This window comes from Myotis myotis, unplaced genomic scaffold (genome assembly GCF_014108235.1).
Source record: "Myotis myotis isolate mMyoMyo1 unplaced genomic scaffold, mMyoMyo1.p scaffold_m19_p_19, whole genome shotgun sequence".
Lineage (NCBI taxonomy): Eukaryota > Metazoa > Chordata > Mammalia > Chiroptera > Vespertilionidae > Myotis > Myotis myotis.
Genome location: NW_023416323.1, coordinates 1,357,343 through 1,377,060, shown reverse-complemented (window position 1 = coordinate 1,377,060; position 19,718 = coordinate 1,357,343). Strand labels below are relative to the sequence as shown.

At 52.3% G+C, this 19,718-nt stretch overlaps 2 protein-coding genes across 8 annotated transcripts in view; one reads left to right on the top strand and one right to left on the bottom strand.

Annotated features, from left to right (window-relative positions):
- Positions 1-583: 583 nt before the first annotated feature.
- On the top strand, positions 584-5,345 carry ZNF575 (zinc finger protein 575). The gene is made up of 4 exons (XM_036346727.1): positions 584-1,056; positions 1,289-1,399; positions 1,872-1,970; positions 2,373-5,345. Exons 3-4 carry the CDS (start codon positions 1,889-1,891, stop codon positions 3,032-3,034), a joined length of 744 nt encoding a protein of 247 aa, XP_036202620.1. The 5' UTR covers positions 584-1,056; positions 1,289-1,399; positions 1,872-1,888; the 3' UTR covers positions 3,035-5,345.
- A 206-nt stretch (positions 5,346-5,551) lies between these two features.
- XRCC1 (X-ray repair cross complementing 1) overlaps positions 5,552-19,718 on the bottom strand; it is a 36,819-nt gene continuing 22,652 nt past the window's right edge. For 3 of the 7 annotated variants that reach the window (XM_036346275.1, XM_036346279.1, XM_036346280.1), the window contains 14 exons: positions 18,688-18,846; positions 17,757-17,831; positions 17,554-17,659; positions 17,243-17,352; positions 17,056-17,167; positions 16,644-16,902; positions 16,214-16,330; positions 10,531-10,624; positions 10,247-10,370; positions 9,964-10,018; positions 9,732-9,871; positions 8,848-8,938; positions 8,387-8,462; positions 8,112-8,294 (listed from right to left, as the gene is read on the bottom strand). In XM_036346275.1, the coding sequence (XP_036202168.1) occupies positions 8,181-8,294; positions 8,387-8,462; positions 8,848-8,938; positions 9,732-9,871; positions 9,964-10,018; positions 10,247-10,370; positions 10,531-10,624; positions 16,214-16,330; positions 16,644-16,902; positions 17,056-17,167; positions 17,243-17,352; positions 17,554-17,659; positions 17,757-17,831; positions 18,688-18,846 (1,632 nt within the window). In that variant the 3' untranslated portion in view covers positions 8,112-8,180. Of the gene's footprint in view, positions 6,781-8,111; positions 8,295-8,386; positions 8,463-8,847; positions 8,939-9,731; positions 9,872-9,963; positions 10,019-10,246; positions 10,371-10,530; positions 10,625-16,213; positions 16,331-16,643; positions 16,903-17,055; positions 17,168-17,242; positions 17,353-17,553; positions 17,660-17,756; positions 17,832-18,687; positions 18,847-18,966; positions 19,314-19,718 lie in introns of those variants that run through there. The other 4 variants (XM_036346276.1, XM_036346281.1, XM_036346277.1 and 1 more) reach the window with 4 other exon arrangements.

Genomic DNA, 19,718 nt, shown 5'->3' with positions numbered 1-19,718 from the left:
GACCTTGTGGCTGAAGAACCACTCATGCAGGAGATTCCGATGGGCACTTCACGGTCACTCCCGTCACTGCTCGCTGAAGGATGCAAAGCAACACCCGCCTGGGCACCTCCGGACCGCTGCCCTCGGTCACTCCTCTGGGTCCTGCCATTGGAGTGGGAGGGGCGGAAAATCTTGAATCACCCAATGGCGAAGGGTACCTTTGCGCTATGCAAATTAAAGTGCCTTTTATTGGGCGTTAGCTCCGCCCCGCCCCCTGTCCCGGAATTAGCCAGACAGTTTGCAAAAGCCTTGAGCGACGGCTTGGGCAGCTGTAGAAACTGCACCCGGAGACGGAACGCGGGCTCCTCAATGCTCCGAAAGAAGCAGAAAAGCGGCCGAGACCGGTTTGGCTCAGTGGATAGAGCGTCGGCCTGCGGACTGAAGGGTCCCAGGTTCGATTCCGGTCAAGGGCATGTACCTGGGTTGCGGGCATATCCCCAGTGGGAGATGTGCAGGAGGCAGCTGATCGATGTTTCTCTCTCATCGATGTTTCTAACTCTCTATCTCTCTCCCTTCCTCTCTGTAAAAAATCAATAAAATATATTTAAAAAAAAAAAAAAAAGAAGCAGAAAAGCGCAGGTGCCCCTGCTGGGCGCTGTCTCAGGAAGGCCTAAGCGCAGCGTCTCCCCGTTAGCACGTTCTTGACTCCAATCAGCCACCGTAGGCCCAGCAAACCTCTGTACCCTTTCCCACTGTCCTTCGGCCCGTAGCTCTGCGCTTGCTCACCAGCAAGGCTGCCTCGCGCACCCACCCCTCCTTCGATTCTGTCTCCCACGCCGCAGCCTCCGCCAGCCGTGACTGCGCTTGCGTACTGACGCCCCCACCGGCACCGCATGGGAGGAGGGGATGGAAATGAGGCTGGACCCTGCCGCTTTCGAGCGCACCCTGCCCTGCCCTACGGTCGCTGGGTGCACGGCGTGCGGTGCAACTCCTTCCCATCCGAGGGCAGCGGGGCTGCGACCTCGGCCTCCGCGGGAGGGGCCCGCAGCCCCGCCCCCGGGGAGGTGCAGTGCGCAGGTGAGAGTGCTGGGGTCCGGGCCGGGACGCTTGGGTCTTGGGGAAATGGGTTAGGGGCGGGGCTCTAGAATCTCCCGGGTGGGGTCCCAAAATGCTGATGCATAGGTTCCGGTGGGGCTGCATCGGTGCCTGAGCCTTGGGAGGGTGCACTGGTGTCCGAATGCCACGATCCCGAGGCCCGGACGCTTGAGATCCCCGACACACGCCACATTCTTTCTCTGTCTCCCTCCAGGTCTCCTCTCTGCCCTCTACGGCTTCAACTCCACACCGGGGATGAAATTTAGCAACGAGGAAGAAATTTAGCGGCCCTCGTGACGTCCATGGACTGAGACTAAGCCAAAAGGTAAAGATACCTCTTGGACGTGAAATTCCGCCGGAGCTCTTAGGGCCCTCTCCTGGGAAAGTTGCGAAAGACACGCCCACTGAATTCTTAGGCTCCTCCCCTGGGTCTGAGCTGCAGAGCGCGGACTTGGGGTCCCATTTGTATAGCTCCGTCCATTTTGGACAAAGGCTCCGCCGCCCTGCACCAGGAACGCTGAGTTCGAGTTGCTCAGAGGCCCCGCTACTCCGCTGGAGGGCTCCAACCCTGGTTCTATGGCAAAGGGAATGCCTCTGCGTCCGATTTGCATAGCCCCGCCCCTCGTGCTTTTAGGCTCCGCCTTCCAGCAACTCCCATCCTTGCTTAGGATCCCAGATTTAAATGAGATCAGGCTCCTTGAACAGACTGACCCCTGATTTTAGGAACCTCCAGCCCTATCTCCATTCGCCTAATAACCACCAGCGACGCCCCTCCACCTCCCTACGCCCTCCTCTAGGTTTCTGGGCCAGCAAGATGCTGGAGCGAGATGCAGAGCCGGCGGCTGAGGCCACAGATCCTAGTCCTGCAGGCAAGGAGCCAGTGACCACAGGCGGAGGTGAGAGCGGCCCTGTGGGCGGGGGCACTCTCCAGGAAGAGTATCTCAGGGTGATGACAGTTTTGGATCCCCAAAATGTGATGTTCTGGGGAATCCTGGGTTGGCTTTGGGGGACCCTTCGAGATCATTTCTAGGACTCAGGAAATTACAGGAGGGGCAGGGAGGGTGACATGCAAAAATTCAGGGTGATCCCCTGGGAAAATCCTAGAAGCGGTTTTGGGAAAGCCTTCGCTTTGGGGAGGCAGGTAGGTGATGCTTTGGAGCCGTTTAGGACGATGGATGGCAGCGGCTGGAGGTGCCCAGGTACATTCAGATATCAAAGTGGGGTGGGAGTCGGGGAGCCTGGACTAGATTTAGGGAGTTGGCTGCAGCCAGGAGCCCACCAGCCCTCCTGTACCCTAGCTCCCCACCAGGGTTCGTCCAAGAAGCCCCACCAGTCGGCTCCAGGGCCTGCTGCCTCCACAGAGACGCCATCTCGACCCCGCCGACGACCCCCGCCCCAACGCCCGCACCGATGCCCCGACTGTGACAAGGCCTTCTCGTACCCGTCCAAGCTGGCCACGCACCGGTTGGCACACGGTGGCGCTCGCCCCCACCCGTGCCCCGACTGCCCCAAGGCCTTCTCCTACCCTTCCAAGTTGGCAGCCCACCGCCTCACGCACAGCGGCGCCCGCCCGCACTCGTGCCCGCACTGCCCAAAGGCCTTTGGCCACCGCTCCAAGCTGGCAGCCCACCTCTGGACCCACGCGCCCGCCCGCCCCTACCCGTGCCCTGACTGCTCCAAGTCCTTCTGCTACCCCTCCAAACTGGCTGCCCACCGACACACGCACCATGCCACGGATGCCCGCCCCTATCCTTGTCCGCACTGCCCCAAGGCTTTTTCATTCCCCTCCAAACTGGCTGCCCACCGCCTATGTCATGAACCCCCCACGGCGCCGAGCAGCCAGGCCACCGCGCGACGACATCGCTGCTCCAGCTGCGGCCAGGCCTTTGGCCAGAGGCGCCTCCTGCTCCTTCACCAACGCAGCCACCACCAGGCTGAGAGTCAGGGGGAGCGGGAGTGAGCCCTCCCCTTGGCTCACCGGCCCCCTCTGCCGCCAGCTCCAGTAAACACAGAGGTGGCATTTCTACACCAGGCTTGCCTCTTCTAGCTGGCAGGGAGGTTGGCCCCTCCTACATACAGTATGTACATACTGGGTTCTAACTTAAAAGGTGGAAGAACTCTTTGCTCACCCACTTTGGGGAAGGGGAGGGAATGTATCAACCACAGAGAGTTAACCGGCCCCAAACCACGGACCTGGAGCTGTGGTGGGAAAGAACTGGCTCTGGTTTTTCCTGACTATTCATTTGGCAAAGGTACGAAGTCTGCTAGCACTGTGGGGTGGTGGGGAGTGTGGGAAAACAGGCTCTCTCCTGTTGTTGTAAGTTACATTGGTGCTTCCATTTTGGCCATTTGGCTGTACCTATGAAATACTTAAATGCACACCTGCTCGTGTCAGCTATTCCGCTTCTAAGAATGTATCCTATAAACTCCAGCATGTGAACAAGGCATAAGGACAAGGATGTTCGCTGCAGCATTATGGTTGTGCCCAAAGATGGAAAACAACCCGTGTTCATCAATCGAGACCAGCTAATTAATTACAATACAGCCATAGAATGCAAGATGTAGCTGTAGGGGGGAGAAACCAGCTCATTGTGTACCGATGTGGAAAGATTCCCAAGATATAAATGATAGAAGCCAGAACAAGGGGCATACTGCTGATAGTAGGTAAAGTCCTAGCTTTGGAGCCATCCCTGACCCACTGCGTATGAGCCGAGGGGCCTTGGACAACCTTTGGCACTTCTCTGGACTCAGATACCTTATCTATAAAATGGGAGTGTTATAAGGCCCTTGTAAGGGTGCAAGCATCATCATCTTGGGCAAGTCAGTTCCCTTCTTAGAGCCAGTTTCTCTCACTATAAAATCAGATGAGTGAGCTAACATTGGACTGCTCTTCATCCTACACATTAAGCACCTACTGTGTGCTAGGACCTGAATAGGGTATTAGGAATACAGCAGGAAATAAGACAGACCTGGTTTAGTGAGGAGAGGGGTCACTAGTCAAGTAGTGGCAAAAAAATAAAAAAATAAAAGTAAGCTTAAGTCCATTTTGAAGAACAAGTAGGGGAGCCTTGGTTCTGACATGTGACAACCCCCACCTGGAGATCAGGGGTTGGCAAACTTCCTGTAAAGGGCCAGATGGTATATATTTTTAGGTTTTGCAGGCCATACGGCGTTTGCCATGACTACTCAACTCTGCTGTTGTAAAAGCAGCCACACTCATGACACTGTAATGAATTTGTGGCTGGGTTCCAATAAAACTTTATTTCAAAAACAGCAAGTGGGCTGGATTTTGCCTATGGACGGCAATTTGCCGACCCCTGCTGTAGATGAGTGGGGAAAGGACAAGCTAATCTGTGAGTTAGCTGAGGTGGGGAAAAATGAAATGGGAGGAACCCTGTGATGGGCAGAATAATGGTCCCCCAAAGTTGTCCCCATCCTAACCCCTAGTACTTATATGTTAGCTTACACATGGCAGAATGGACTTTGCAGATGTAAGGATTTTGAGATGGGAATATCCTGATTATTTGTGAGCCCAATGTAGTCACAAGGGTCCTTATATGGGGAAGAGGGAAATAGAAGTCAGAGCAGATGCGACAATGGAAGCAGAGATTGAGTGATGCAGGGCCACGAGTCAAGGAACTTGGCAGCTTCTAGAGCAGGGGTGGGCAAACTTTTTGACTCGAGGGCCACAATGGGTTCTTAAGCTGGACCGGAGGGCCGGAACAAAAGCATGGATGGAGTGTTTGTGTGAACTAATATAAATTCAAAGTAAACATCATTACATAAAAGGGTACGGTCGTTTTTTGTTTTTTTTTTAGTTTTATTCATTTCAAACGGGCCGGATCCGGGCCCCCGGGCCGTAGTTTGCCCACGGCTGTTCTAGAGGCTAGAAAAGTCAAGAAAATTATTCTCCCTTAGAGCCTCTAGAAGGAACCCTGGCCTGCTGCCACCATGATTTTGGCCTAGAGACTGAGTTTGGACTATTGACCTATAGAACTGTAAGAAAATAAATGTGTATTGTTTAAAGTCATTAAGCTTGTGGTAATTTGTTGCAGCAACAATAGAAAACTAATACAGATCCCTACCTCACACCATACACAAAAGCTAGTTTCTAGGAAGTTAAGATCTAAATTTGAAGCACAACACTAATTTAAATGGAAATACAGGAGAATATCTTAGTAACCTCAGAAGTAGAGAAAGTATTTTTAAGACACAAAAAGAGCAAATTATAGAGGAAGAGACTGGTACGTTTGACCATAAACAAATCAAGTTAGAAATAAGATGCAGCATGATAAAAGTGTATATCTAACATATACTATTCTAGAGGTTAGGAAAGGCCTTCTTTTCTCTTTTTTAAATACTTTTTTATTGATTTCAGAGAGGAAGGGAGAGGGAGAGATAGAAACATCAATGATGAGAGCAAATCATTGATCGGCTGCCTCCTGCACGCCCCCTACTGGGGATCGAGCCTGCAACCCGGGCATATGCCCTTGACTGGAATCAAACCCAGGACCCTTCAGTCCCCAGGCCAACATTCCATCCACTGAGCCAAACCAGCTAGGGCAGGAAAGGCTTTCTTGAGCAGATAATGTTTTGAGTTGAAACCTGAAAGGTGTGAAGGATGGACTGAAAGATGGTTTGTGGAGTCTCCAGCATAAGGGGTAGAATCAAGCAGGTAAATGGAAATGAGCTGTAGACTACTCAGCAAGATCTGGGGGGCTGGGGGGACGGGGGGGAACTGGGCATAGGTAAGGATTCCAGTCCCTCCTCCAAACTTGACAGCATGACTTGTATCCATAGAGAGTTCCTGTCTGGGAAGAGTTCTTCTGTAGCAACCACACCACCTCAAAGGTTCAAGGGCACAAACTCATTTCGTCTGGTCCAATCTTACAAGATGACTGGTCTGCAACCAAACAATAGGGCGGGGGGCAGTGCTGATTTAGAGTGGATCCCAGGTCTCCTGACACCCTGATGCCTTGCTGCTCCTTGCACATGTCCTGCCGGAGGGTCTCTGCACTTGCTTTTCCTCTGCCTGGACCAGTTTCCCCAGGACCCTTTTCCCAAGTCCCTGCAGAAGGGGACATCCCCTGAGATGCCTTCTCCTATGATTCTATTTAAATACTTCCACCTGGCCCTGTCACTGTCAGAGTGAGCACTGCCCTGCTCTCTCTGCTCTCACAGCATTTACCCCTGCCCAACACTGCAACACACACTCACTGTCTCTCCCCCAGCAGAATGTCAGCCCGGGAGTGAGGACGTGTGTCTGTCTTTTCACACTGCAGCCCGTGTCTCACTCACAGTCGGTATGGTAGGCAGAACAAGGGCCTCCCAAAGATGTCCACATCCTAATCCCTGGAACCTATGGATATGGAATGTGGCAAAGGAGACTTAAGACAGCAGAAGGAATTCCGGTTGCCAAATGGCTGACCTTAAAAAGGAGATTATCCCAGATTGTCCATGTGGGCTCCACAGTCATCGGAGTCTAAACGTGGGAGAATACGACAAAAGATCTGGTGTCAGAGACGATGTGCATGGGAAAGACTGCCTGGCCTCTGCTGCCTTTGCCTACGGAAGGGGATGGAATGTGAGCAGCTGCTACAAGCTGGAAAAGCGCAGAAAGCAGTCTCCCCTGGAGCCCCAGGAGGAATGCGGGCCAGCCTACACCGTGACTTCTTAGCCCAGTGAGACCCAGTTCAGACTTCAGACCTAGAAGAATAGAAATTTTTGTTGTTTTAAGACACTAAGTTTGTAGTAATTTGTTATAGCAACAATAGGAAGTAACATAGTGAGCGGTCAGTACATGTATGAATGAATGAAAAGTGAACGAGTGGATGCAGAATCTAATACCACCTTCACCTCAGAAGTGAAAAAGCAAAGGTGAACAAAGACAAAGGATTAAGATTGGTGGCTCTTGGTTAGTTGATGGGGCCAAAGCTGGGAATGGGCTTGGAACGTCCAAGAAAAGTTTACCCAAAGGGCAGATCTCAAACCCAGATGACCCAGCCCTTTGTGCTGCTCAAACCCCTTCCCGACCCCATTCCCCCAGGAAAAGTCCAAGACTCTATGCCCGGTGCCGTCAGCCTGCTTGTGCTTCCCACGGGGATGGAAATGTCTGTGCTGTCAGTGCCGTGGCCAGAGCACTGAAATGGGGCCAGTGTGAGGAGGAAGTGAATTTTCCCTTTCATTTCTCTGTAATTTTTTTTAATCCTCATCCAAGGATCTTTTTTTCCATTGACTTTTAGAGAGAGTAGGAAGGGGAGACAGAGAAACATCAATGTGAGAGACACATTGATTGGTTGCCTCCTTCTCACGCCTGGACTGGTGCTGGGATGAATCTGCAATCGAGGTACATGCCCTTGACAGGGAATTGAACCCGAGACACTTCTGTCCAAGGGTCAATGACCTAACCACTGAGCAAACAGGCCTGGGCTCATTTCATTGTAATTTAAATAGCCACCTGTGTCCATTGGCTACCACACTGGACACTGCAGCTGCAAGGACTGTACCCACCTTTCTAGCCAGATCTGCCCCTACAGCCTCTTCACCAAGGGTAGCAATGCTCTTTCAACTCTACCCAGACACCAGGCTAGCAGCTCCCACTTCCGGGCCTTTGTCCATGCCATGGCCCCTGCCTAGAACGACACCCCATCTTCTGTCCCGATTCTCTAAACACCCAGCTCAGCTCCGACCTTAAGTGTAGTGGAGCCTTGAAGGGGGATTCAGGATTTGGGTGGATTGAGTAAAATGCCCTTCCCCGCTTCTACCTCCCAAATGAGGTGATGGGAAACCATGTGACAGTTACAGTGTCATTCCCAATTCCCTGGCACCTGCTGCCACAGGGCTGAGGGGCCAGCGAGACATGACAAACAGCTCCTTCCCTACCAGAGCCTCACAGAGCCCTCATTCTCTCCAGGACCCGGGTCAGGAGTCTCAGGCAGCTCAGAGACCTGCCTCTCAGAGGGGAAGCACCAACCAAACAGAAGACAGCTGGGAGCCTCTTAGAATTTCTGGGAAACTCCTGAGTGAGAGGCAGTGGCTCCAAACCAAGTCAGCTTTATTAGACTTGTGTGTGTGTGCGCGCGCGTGTGTGTGCACAAGCACATACTTCAGGCCTGGGGCACCACCCCATAGAGTTGGTGAGGAAGTAACTTCTGCTTCTCGTTACAACTGTAGATCCATCTCGGGCGGACGAACACCAGGGAGGGATTGTCCATCAGGGCCTGCAGGGGGGGAGGGGACACGTGAGAGAGGAGGGGATAGAGGAGATTCAAGGGCAGTTTGGGTCTCCCTTTCCCTGCCCCTCTGAACTCACCTCCTCAAAGCTGGGGTCCCACTCCTGTGCTGTGATTACAAACTGGACCCGGTCGCTCATATAGTCCTCGAGCTCCCTAGCGGGAGAAGAAAAGAGGCTGAGAATTGGTGTCCCCTCTGCTGACACCCCACTCCCCAACCATGCTCTCCTATCCCCACCTATGTCCCCTAGAGGCTGCTTGTGGTCCTCCATTGTCCCACGTGCCAGTCTCACCACAGCCACCATACTGACAGCTCCCACTGTCACTAATCCTTTCAGAAGGGTGGCCGGGAGCCTCCCTTTAGAGAAGGAAGCCAGGGGGGAGCTACGAAGCAGGGCTGCCAATGAATTCTGTGGCCTGTGCCCATCCTGCAGGGTTTGCCCCTTCCCCACCTCCCAACTGCCCTCCTTCCCACAACCTACCACATCCCTCCTCAAAACTCAGCACCCCCCTCACCCCAGTCCCACCCCCAGCGACTGACCCATTGAAGGCTGTGACATAGCGGCTGAGCTTCCTCCGCTCGTCCCCAGGGAACTCCCCGTACAGGAAGAAGTGTTTGCCCTGGAAGAAGTCTGGGGAGATGGTAGAAGAGCCAAGGTGAGGCCCTCAAGTGCCAAGGCACCAGCCAGGGGCCACAGAGGCCAAACAGGGGCAGGGAACGGACGGGGCAATGAGGACAAGCAGTTCAGCCAGCACAGCAGAGCCTGGTTTTCCATTGTTTTCTTTAATGGTAAAAGACACGATTCCAATGATTGTAACGTGCTCCTTACATGATTCCCAATTCCCTGGCACCTGCCATCGCCATCAAAGGGCTGAGGGGCCAGGGAGAAGGGACAAACAGTTCCTTCCCTACCAGAGCCTCATAGAGAGCCCCTCATTCTCTCAAGTCACAAGTGGGCTGTTGCCACTTAATAAGCGTGGCCGCGTCAGACACTAACGAACCGGCCACTTTTTCATCTGGTTGGTCTCATTCCTTTTCGACTGCCCCACCCACACAAAAACTAAACTGAGGGGTGGGGGTGGGAGGCTGGGCATCTGCAGATTTTAAAAGCCTTCCAGGTAATCCTGAAGCCTAGGGGGGTTAAGCTCTGATGTGAGGGAGGCGCTGTTCACACCTGGAGGGGAGCCAAAGGGGGTGGTCATGCCTGCCTGGTGCTGGGCTGTGATGGGGGACAGAAAGGGAAGGGGAGGGAAGGGAACAGGCCTAAGGGAATGAAGAGTGGCAAAGGCAGGCAGTGGCGGGAGGAGACCAGGAGACAAGTCCCAGGGTGGGTAGCAGCAATCCTAGGCTAGCTGGAGCCAGTCACAGATGAGAACTGAGAGGGACAGATTCCACTTCAGGAGCAAGGGAGGGGGATTTCCTACCTGGGAGTTCAGGAATTGGCAGGTCAGGAGACTCTGGGGGACTCTCATTGTCGGTGTTCTCATCTGTGGATCCCGCATATGGGTCCTCGCCATTCTCCCCCTGGCCAGGGGGCTGCCTTCGTTCTTTCTGCTCAGCCACCCTGGGGGAGCCAGGAGGGGGTGGGGAAGAGTATGCACACCAATCCCCTCTACCCAAGGCCCGGCCCACCCTGACCCCCGGCCCCGATACTACCTTCTCAGCTCATCCTCAGTGTCCTCAGAATCTTCCGCTCCATTGTCCTGTCCTTCTGCGAGCAGAAGCTTAGTCAGTGCAAGGTGACCTCGTCTTCTGGGAAGACCGGTAACCCTCTGCAGTCTCACACAGGCATCCTAACCCCCAACCTCAATAGCCCTCCAGATCCAGTTATCAGGGGCCCTCAGCCTCCTCCTCCTCCCTCAGACCCAGGAGTCCAGGCCCCCAGAACCCTCCTCCCTCAGAATTCTAGGCCCCCAGTCCCCTCCTCCCTAAGGCTGACCTGACCACTCCCCCTCAGTGTGGGTATCTTCCTGGGACCCGGGTGAGGCTGGTTTGGTCTCTTCTGGAGTGGAGGCTGTCTGGGGTGAGCTGGATCCCGCTGCCTGAGGGGCCTTGGTTTTGGTCTGAGGAGGGGGAGTGGGTGAGTGAGCATGCAAGGGGCAGGGTGGGTGGGAGAATGTGGGGAGGTGAGCCACAGGAGGCAGGAGTAGACTTTGGGGGCTACAACAGACCCATATCCTCCTCCCAGTACACCCTCCCACTGCTGGTCAGGGGACAGCGGACCTTTTGGGGAAGCTGTGGGGCTTCATCCCCGCTGCTGCCGCCGTGAGGGCCACCCTCGTCCTCGCTGCTGGAGTCTGGCCCTGCCATGAGGTACCTGGGGAAGGAATCAGGCCTCAGACAAACAGGATGTCCTGTTCCCTGGGGCCTGTAGGGAGGGTGCTCAGGGTCACACCATGGCCACTCTCCCAGCTGCCTCTTCCCTGCTCTGGAAGGCCCCGCTGACCCCGTCACCCCAGCCACACACACAGGAGAGAGACCAGAGCTCCCCTTGGCTTCCCTCCCTCCTCTTGCGGAAGAAATGCCCCATTTCAGAAAGAAAAAAAAAATCAGAAATAATGTTCCCCTTTGAGAATCAAAGTCAGTTTCTCTTTGGGAGAATGCCTACAAATTAAGGGAAAATTCCCAACAGCAAGTACATTTTTGAAGACCTTGGCACTATGTTCATGGTCCTTAAGCTGCTGACACTCCAGGAAAAGAATTCTCCTAGTTCTCATAATAACAACAGCTAACACTTATATGGGATTTCCTATGTGCCAGGCACTATTCTAAACACTTGACAGAAGATGGCGGCATAGGTAAACACCAGAAATTGCTGCCTCGCACAACCACTTCAAAAATACAACTAAAAGACAAAACAGACATCATCCAGAACCACGGGAAGGCTGGCTGAGAGGAAATTCTACAACTAGAAGGAAAGAGAAAAGCACACTGAGACTCAGAGGAGGTGCAGAAGTAAAGTCCAGAGGTACGGAGGCGCATGCAGAGAGGGCTGGCAACGAAGGACAAGGTTGTCTTTTTCAATCAGGAGGGAGTCTCAAGCTCCCGATGGCTCTGAACTCCAGCTCCGGGTGAGTCTCTGGGGACCCAGACTCATACGGGGAGAAACTGGATTGTCTGGCATTGGGCAGAACTCGAGGGCAGCTTTCTCTCAGAGGTGCTTGCAGCGATTAGTGGGACACTGAGATGCGGGGCCTCTTAGGGCAGGACTGAGGATCAGCCATAGCTGTTTGCTCCGCCCTGTTGATTCCCGGAGACCCCCGCCCCACCCAAGCTGTGCACAGAGACTTTTACATATGAATGGCCTGGCCCTTGGCAATCTAAAATTACCTAACAAACTGCAGCTGGGTCAGAGAGATCCAGAACATCCAAGAGAAGGCCCAAGGCCCCACAGCAGCTTGCACTGCTTCACAGCTGGGCCTCATCTGGGCACCTCCAAACTCCAAACAATGAAGGGGAATCTGCAGATCTCTCTGTAGCTCCTGCTGGGTAGCCTCAGGCAGGGGCTAAATTAGCACCTCCTTAGATCCAAGAGCCAGTGTACCCAGTGGTCAGAGTGGGACCATCCAGATTACAACTCCTCAGATCCATAAGCGACACACTCAGGGGCAGACTCAGTGAGCACCAAAGCCCCACTGAAGTAAGTCTTGCTCCATAAGGGTGTCTCCAGCACAGAAGTTCTCCCACTGTAGACACAGCTGATTCTGACAGCCAACTGGCCTGGAGGTCAATTCCTCCCAGTGATACCTACAACAATCAAGGCTTAACTACAACAAGAATGTGCACAAAGACCACAAAGGGGTGCACCAAGAGTGTCCTCCTCAGGTAGTTGGGGAGGCTAAGCCACTGGGCCCTATAGGACACTTAGCACAGAAAGCCACTCAGTCAACACAGGGAAGCAACCAAAATGCGGAGACAAAGAAACAGGTCACAAATGACAGAAATGGAGGAAAGCAAACTACTGGATATAGAGTTCAAAACCACGGTTATAAGGTTTTTCAAGAATTTTCTAGAAACTGCTGATAAATTTAGTGAGACCCTCGAGGATAGGAAAAAGGACCAACTAGAAATTAAGCATATACTGACTGAAAAAAAGAATATTATACAGAGTTCCAACAGCAGACCAGAGGATCCCAAGAATCAAGTCAAAGATTTGAAATACAAAGAAGCAAAAAACACCCAACCAGAAAAACAAAAAGAAAAAAGAATCCAAAAATATGAAGATAGTGTAAGGAGCCTCTGGGACAACTTCAAGTGTACCAACGTCCGAATTATGGGGGTGCCAGAGAGCAAGATATTGAAAACCTATTTGAAGAAATAATGACAGAAAACTTCCCCTACCTGGTGAAAGAAATAGACTTCCAAGTCCAGGAAGCGCAGAGAACCCCAAACAAAAGGAATCCAAAGAGGACCACACCAAGAGACATCATAATTAAAATGCCAAGAGCAAAAGACAAAGAGAGAATCTTAAAAGCAGCAAGAGAAACACAGTCAGTTACCTACAAGGAAGTACCCATACGACTGTCAACTGACTTCTCAACAGAAACTATGCAAGCCAGAAGGGAGTGGCAAGAAATATTCAAAGTGATGAATAACAAGAACCTACAGCCAAGATTACTTTACCCAACAAAGCTATCATTCAGAATTGAAGGTCAGATAAAGAGCTTCACAGATAAGAAAGAGCTAAAGGAGTTCATCACCACCAAACCAGTATTATATGAAATGCTGAAAGGTATCCTTTAAGAAGAGGAAGAAGAAAAAGGTAAAGATACAAATTATGAACAACAAATACACATCTATCAACAAGTGAATCTAAAAATCAAGTGAATAAATAATCTGATGAACAGAATGAACTGGTGATTATAATAGAATCAGGGGCATAGAAAGGGAGTGGACTGACTATTCTCGGGGGGGCAAGGGGTGGGGGGGGTGTGGGAAGGGACTGGACAAAAATTGTACATCTATGGATGAGGACAGTGGCGGGGTAAGGGCAGAGGGGGGGTGGGAATCGGGTGGAGGGGAGCTATGGGGGGAAAAAAGAGGAACAACTGTAATAATCTGAACAATAATGATTTAATTTTTTAAAAAATAAAAAAAAATAAACACTTGACAAATGTGGAGTCACGGAATTCTGAGGTAGTTGGTATCTTAGCCCCATTTTACAGATGAGGAAACTAAGGCACAGAGAGATTAACTACTTTGCCTCAATCCCAGGGCAAATTACGTAGCAGAAGCAATTGAATGTGTTGGCTTTACTTTCATGGTACGCACATGAAGACCATCGGCACAGAATTTGATTTTTCCAAAGCTGGTGAAACCCTGTTCAGGTAAGTCACACTCAATGGACAGCACTGGCTCGTGGGAAATTCAGAGAATTTAAAGTGTCATAGTTGATTAAAGAATCAATGGTAGGCTTATAAGACTTTTCTTTAAAGTGTTTGGAACTAAAAGATTTTAAAAACTCAATTTGTGATTATTGTGGGGAGAGCCATCACCCGGGAATCTTCCATCATCAACTTTTAAAAATATAAAGTGCTTTCTGAATTTAATTTTTTTGGTCAAAACCCAGTTGCAAAAATAAAAAATGCTATTTGCAGCCCGGCCGGTGTAGGCTCAGTGTTTGAGTGTCAACTTATGAACCAGGACATCATAGTTCAATTCCTGGTCAGGGCACATGCCAGTAGAGGGCATGCAGGAGGCAGCTGATCAATGATTCTCTCTCATCATTGATGTTTCTATCTTTCTCTACCTCTCCCTTCCTCTCTGAAAGCAATAAAAAACAACAACAACAACCAAAAACAAAACAAAACAAAACAAAACAAAAAAACCCCAGTTGCAGACCTAGCACTGTCTATTGCCTTTTCTTGAGCAGATGATCCAAATCCAGTTCCTCTGTCCCTAAATAGACCACATCTATCCCATTTCTATCCCCGAGGCCCCAGCCTCCTCCAGGTCCCCACCTGCAGCCTGGCCTAGACACTCCAGCCCCACAACAGAGCCTGCCCCTCCCCCTCCCAAACCTTCCATGGCTCCCTGCTGCTCACAGAGAGACCCTTGGAGCCAAGTGGGTTTCAGAACTTTGAAATTTTCAGATTTTAGAGATATACAGATTGCTACATACCACCCCCCTGTGCAGAAGGAGGAAGTGCCCTGTAAATCAGGCCCATGAATATTTCTGTAAACAATATGATGACGTACTTAATGGAATAAAGGTCATACATAGCCTCGCATCAGCTCAAGATGATCATGCAGCCAGTGTTTGTGCTAAATCCAGAAAAACACTTTTGGCTTCCAGAGGTGTCTGGATTCCCGAGCTATAAATGTGGGGTCTGTGGACCTGGACAGAGCCCTGCCCTGGCCAGGCACTGGAAGTCCTTTCTGAGCTGATCCCACCACTTCTCAGCCTCCACCTCCACCTCCAGCTCCCTCCCCCACCCCCCCCAATAAGGAGTCTCTCAAATACAGCAGGCACAGCCCCAATTCTGAGCACACTCAGGTCTTCTCTCCCACGGAGTATAACACCAGTCTCCCTTCTGAATCATGGGCCTCAGATCTGACCCTGTCCTTCCCCAGCTCCAAAGCCTTCCATGGCTCCTGCTGCCCCAGCCTCATTTTCCTGCCACTTCCTGCCTCCCACAGCAAGCGGAGCCCACCTGCACCTCCTCGGGGCAGACACCAGGCTGACCCCAACTTGGGCTCCACCCAGCAGGCTCTATTCTATGTTCAGCCTGGTAAACTCTTCTCATCCTTGAAGACCCCTACACACTGCGCTTTCTCCTTGGGCCTTCCTCCATACGTTTTTTTAAATCTAATACTTAAAAATATATTTTATTAATTTCAGAGAGGAAGGTTTACAGAGAGGAAGGAAGAGAGATAGAAACATCAATGATGAAAGAGTATCATTGATGGGCCGTCTCCTGCACACCCCCTACTGGGGATGGAGCCTGCAACTCAGGCATGGGCCCGAGATCCTCTGGTTTAGCCTCTGGTTCAGCGGTCGCCAAACTTTTGGACCTCATGGATTACCAGTGGTCTGTGGACCTCCGGTTGGCGACCGCTGTCTGGTTCATAGGTAAACAGTCAACCACGGAACCACACCACCGGGCATCCATACTGTTTTTTATTTGTTTGTTTTTTGTTAATCTTCACCTGAGGATATTTTTTTCCATTGATTTTTTTTTTTAAGGGAGGGGGAGAGACAGAGAGAAACATCGATGTGAGAGAGACACATCGATTGGTTGCCTCCCACAAGCATCCCAACCAGTTCCGGGACCAAGCCTGCAACGAAGATACATGTCCTTGACTGGAATCGAACCTGTGACCTTTCATTCCACAGGCCAACACTCTAACCACTGAACAAACCGGCCGGACCCATACTGTTTTGTAACAAGTCTGGCCCATCATCAAAGTGAGAGGCCTTGTCAAAGGCAGGACCTGATGGTTGGGTGCCCAGCATCTCATGGGCCAGCCTGACACCAAGCAGGGACTTCAGGGTCTTGCTTTAAATGAATCTACCCTCAACAATAAAGATAAATAAATTTAAAAATTAAGTAAGTATAAAAGAAATTAATCTAAACAAGCCCCAACACTTCTCCGTCCCTAAGTCTTGGCACACACTGTTTCTCTAGCCTGCAGTGTCCTTTCCTTCTCCGCTAAGCAGACTTCACAGAGCCTGCGTGAGCCCCCCAGGCAAGCCATCTCTCCCTCCTCCACGACTCCTAGCCCATGCCTCCTTCTCTCAGAAGTCAGCTCACTCTGGTCCAGTCCCACCGGTGTTCTCCACTAGCAGGCTCCAGTCTGATTTCTCTCCAGATCCCTAGCATTGCCCAGCCCAGGGATGAGGAGCAGGGTAGGCATGTGTATATGCATATACAGACGTATACACAGGTGTGCAGGGAGGCCTCACCTCCGGGAGGGCAGCCGCTGCCGCATGCGGTGACAGTCCAGCACCCACTCTTTACGCACAATGCGGCCTCCGAGGCCTAGGACCTGGCCGTACTTAGGGGTGTTGGCAAAGGCACAGCTGTGGGGAGCAGAATGGAGGGTGTCAGTCAGGTGTGATCTGAGGGATAAAAGAGAAGAGGGAGACAAGGAGGACAGAGAGAGGGAGAAGAGACGAGTAAGAGAGAAAAAGAAACAGGTACGGGAGAAACAGGGAGACAGAAGGAAAGATGTACAAATCGGAGAAAAGGAGGCAGAGGATCCATACAGAGAACTGAAGAGACGGAGACAAAGACACACACAGGCAGACAGGCAGAGAGAGAGAGAAAGCAGGATGGAGACAGAGGCGGAGGAGTGGTAGCAGGAAGGTGGGAAGGAGGAGGTCACAGGCCTACATGAGGTGGGTGCTGTCTGGGGTCCAGTCTGGCCGATACTTGGCCCCGAGCTCTAGGGCCTTGTCCCGGAGTTCCGAGCGGAAGGGGTTCTGGAAGCCACTCAGCACCACCACCACGCCCTTAAGGATCTTCCCCATCTCCTGCGGGCCAGCTCGGGGTGCCCTGTGCTCCATGCCTTCTCCTCGGGGCTTCCCTGGCACTGCCCCCCGTGCTGGGGCAGGGACTGAAGCAGTGGCAGGGGTAGAGATGGGTGCTGACACTGCGGAAGCCAAAGAGCAGGTTCAGTTAGCACTGCTGGGACTAAACCCCTCGTCCTTCCTCCCTCAGCTCCAGAGTCCCAGCCCCAGTCCACTCCACCCCTACGACACAGGAACCCAGGCCCCTGTGGGAACAAGGAATTCAGTTTGCTCACATTTCGGTCTCTTTCGGGCAGGTGGTGAGGGCTGGGCTGATGGTTTGCTGGGGGTCTTCCTTTCTTCTTGATTCAAATCCAACTTCCTCTTCCCTTTGGGGGACTCCTGAGGCTAAGCGGGGTGAGATGAAATGAGGCCTCTAGCTTCTCTCCTCCTTCTCCACCCGTCAGGGTCTGATGATCTCACCTTGGAGGTGCTGCCTACTGCCCTGGAGGCTGGAGAGGTTGAGGAGGTGGCACTTGAGGCCTGCAGTGTGGCAGCTGCATAGCTGGGTCCCGCTGGGTCACTGGTTGTGGCTACAGAGGGAGAGAGTGGAACCAGGATAAGGCTTTCAGTTCCTATCCATGCGACAGAGGGGTGTTCCCAGCAGAGACCCAGGAGGCCAGGCCCCCAGTCCTGTCTCCCTCGGACCCAGGAGGCCAGGCCCCCAGCCTCCTCAGACCCAGGAGTCTAGGTCCCAACCCTGTACTCACTCAGGCCTGATTTTCCACACTCACCAGTGGATGTCTTATTGATCCGGCTGAAGAAGAGGGCCCCTGGTCTCAGGGAGCTGGCACCCTCATCCTCCTCCTTTACACGGAATTGGCCAAGCTTGGTCACCTTCTAAAGTCCCAGAAGGTCAGTGCAGTGGGTGTGGACTGTTGGCAGGTGGGCGAGAAGAGAGAGGGAGAAGGCTCTGGGGGTGGTGGGTAAAGCTTACCTGGGGTGAAGCCTCTACCTCATCTTTGTCTGGAGGGCTGTGAAACCGTACAAAACTCAGGCCATAGGGGGAGTCCTGGGAAAGAAGGGGTTGGAGTCAGGGAATCTGGCCAAGGACTGAAGCCTGGCCCCAAGCCCCTTTAACTTAGGGAACCCTCTCTCTGGCTCTTGCCTCATTTAGGGAGATGTCTGTATGAAACTGTGGACAATAATAACATCCAGCTGTTACGGAGCCCTAACTCTGGGTCAGCACAGCTCTGAGCCCTTTTACATGCATTAGTCCCGTTAGCCGCATAAGCAATGGGCAAGTGGAATGGAGGGAGTGCTGCGTGCCACTTCGGGAATAGAGAAATGCTCCAGGCTCTTTCCCCCTCTGCCAGCTGGATGCAGAGCCACAGGATGGGAGGAACCTAGGTCCCTGGATGACCAGTCAAACACCCCCCAGGACAGTTCCCTGGTAAGGATACCTCTACTGTGTGGTGTCATTACCACGTGGGTCTTGTAATCACAGCTTAGCATCCTAACTCACAGCAACCCATAAGGATCAGGAAACTGAGACCAGAAAGATTAAGTCACTTGCCCAGAGTCACACAGTAAGAAGTGGTGTAGCCAATTTTAAACCCAGTGTCTGACTTCATTCTCTTGATGTTAACTCCTAGGCCCACTCTCCTAGACCACCTCTCCAACAAGTCAGCTGTCCCCCTCCCCCAGCTCCCCTCTGAGGTCCTACAGTTCACTGTCCAAGACATCGTCCAGGAAACAAAGCCTCATATGAGGGGGAACTCAAACCCATTTCAGGGACGGCCTCCTCATGGTCCCATGGGGATACCAGCTGTCCAGTCCTCCCAGCCCACTGTGACTCATACTGGCCCCTCCGCTCTCTCCTCACCCACGACCAAGGACCCTGCACTCCCCGCTCCCACCACAGGTACCTTGCTATAGGGCTGGCTGCAAACAATTTTGACTCGGTCCCAGCGCTTCTCAGCTGCTCCCCGGACCAGCTTCTCAGGTCCAAACAAGCGAACACGGTTGGGGTTGGAGCCACTTCGGCTCTCAGAAGGGGACATGAAAGACGAGGTGACCAGAAGGACCTGGGAGAGGGCACAATAAATGAGGCTGGCTCCTTTAAATGATGCATCCTAGGGGCTGGGAAGAGGGCAGGGGGCCCGAGAAAAAGCTTGGGAGTCGCCAGATCCAGCTCATGCCCTGACCTGCCTCAAGGTCTCTAGACTCTTCTCTTGTTTCTGGGCCTCCGGTCAGTCCTTCCCTGACACAGGTCCCAGAGGAAGCCTTCTGTGTACAGATCTGAGTGATCCTTCTTAAATTCTTGCACAGACCCTTCCATATCTGGCCATATGGCGGGGCTGCGCGACCTAAGGAATGAACCCTCCTAGCAGAGAAGATTCACTCCCAGCAGAGAAGATTCACGATGACTGTCACAGCATTCAAGCACCTTTTGGAAATGCAAGGCCGGGTCAGTGGAAAGGCGAGCAGTTATCAGAGGCCAGAAATGAGAGAGCTGTGCCAGCAGGGGGAGCTAGAGACAGGCTGCAAGAATGGAGGAGGGAGGAGGATCTGCTCCTTGTAGATCCTGTGAGCATCGCCCCCCCCCCCACCCCACCCCCAACGCCCTACACACACACCTCTGCTTCTGCAAGTGCTCCTTCCCAGGGCAGCAGAGCAGTCCAGTTCGCACTTCCTAGCACTTGCAGAACCCGCCTCATCCAGCCCCTCCCAGGGTCTGAGTTTCAGCTCTATGGAACACAACCTCCAACATCTATGTTTCAATCATTCCTACCTTTTCCTTTTGTTCCCCAACCCTAGGGGAGCAAAAGGCAGCAGCAGCTCCCTGCACTTGCTTCTTCATCATTCCTTAGTCTTCTTGCCTCATCAGTTACTAATTCCCTCTGTTAAAATAACTGGTGTCGTTTCAGCCTCCTGATCGGACCCTGACTGATACAGT

Coding starts and splice junctions, on each gene's coding strand:
- ZNF575 (XM_036346727.1), top strand. CDS start 1,889: ATGCTGGAGCGAGATGCAGAGCCGGCGGCTGAGGCCACAGATCCTAGT. Junction 1,971..2,372: donor GCCAGTGACCACAGGCGGAG/GTGAGAGCGGCC, acceptor CCTGTACCCTAG/CTCCCCACCAGGGTTCGTCC.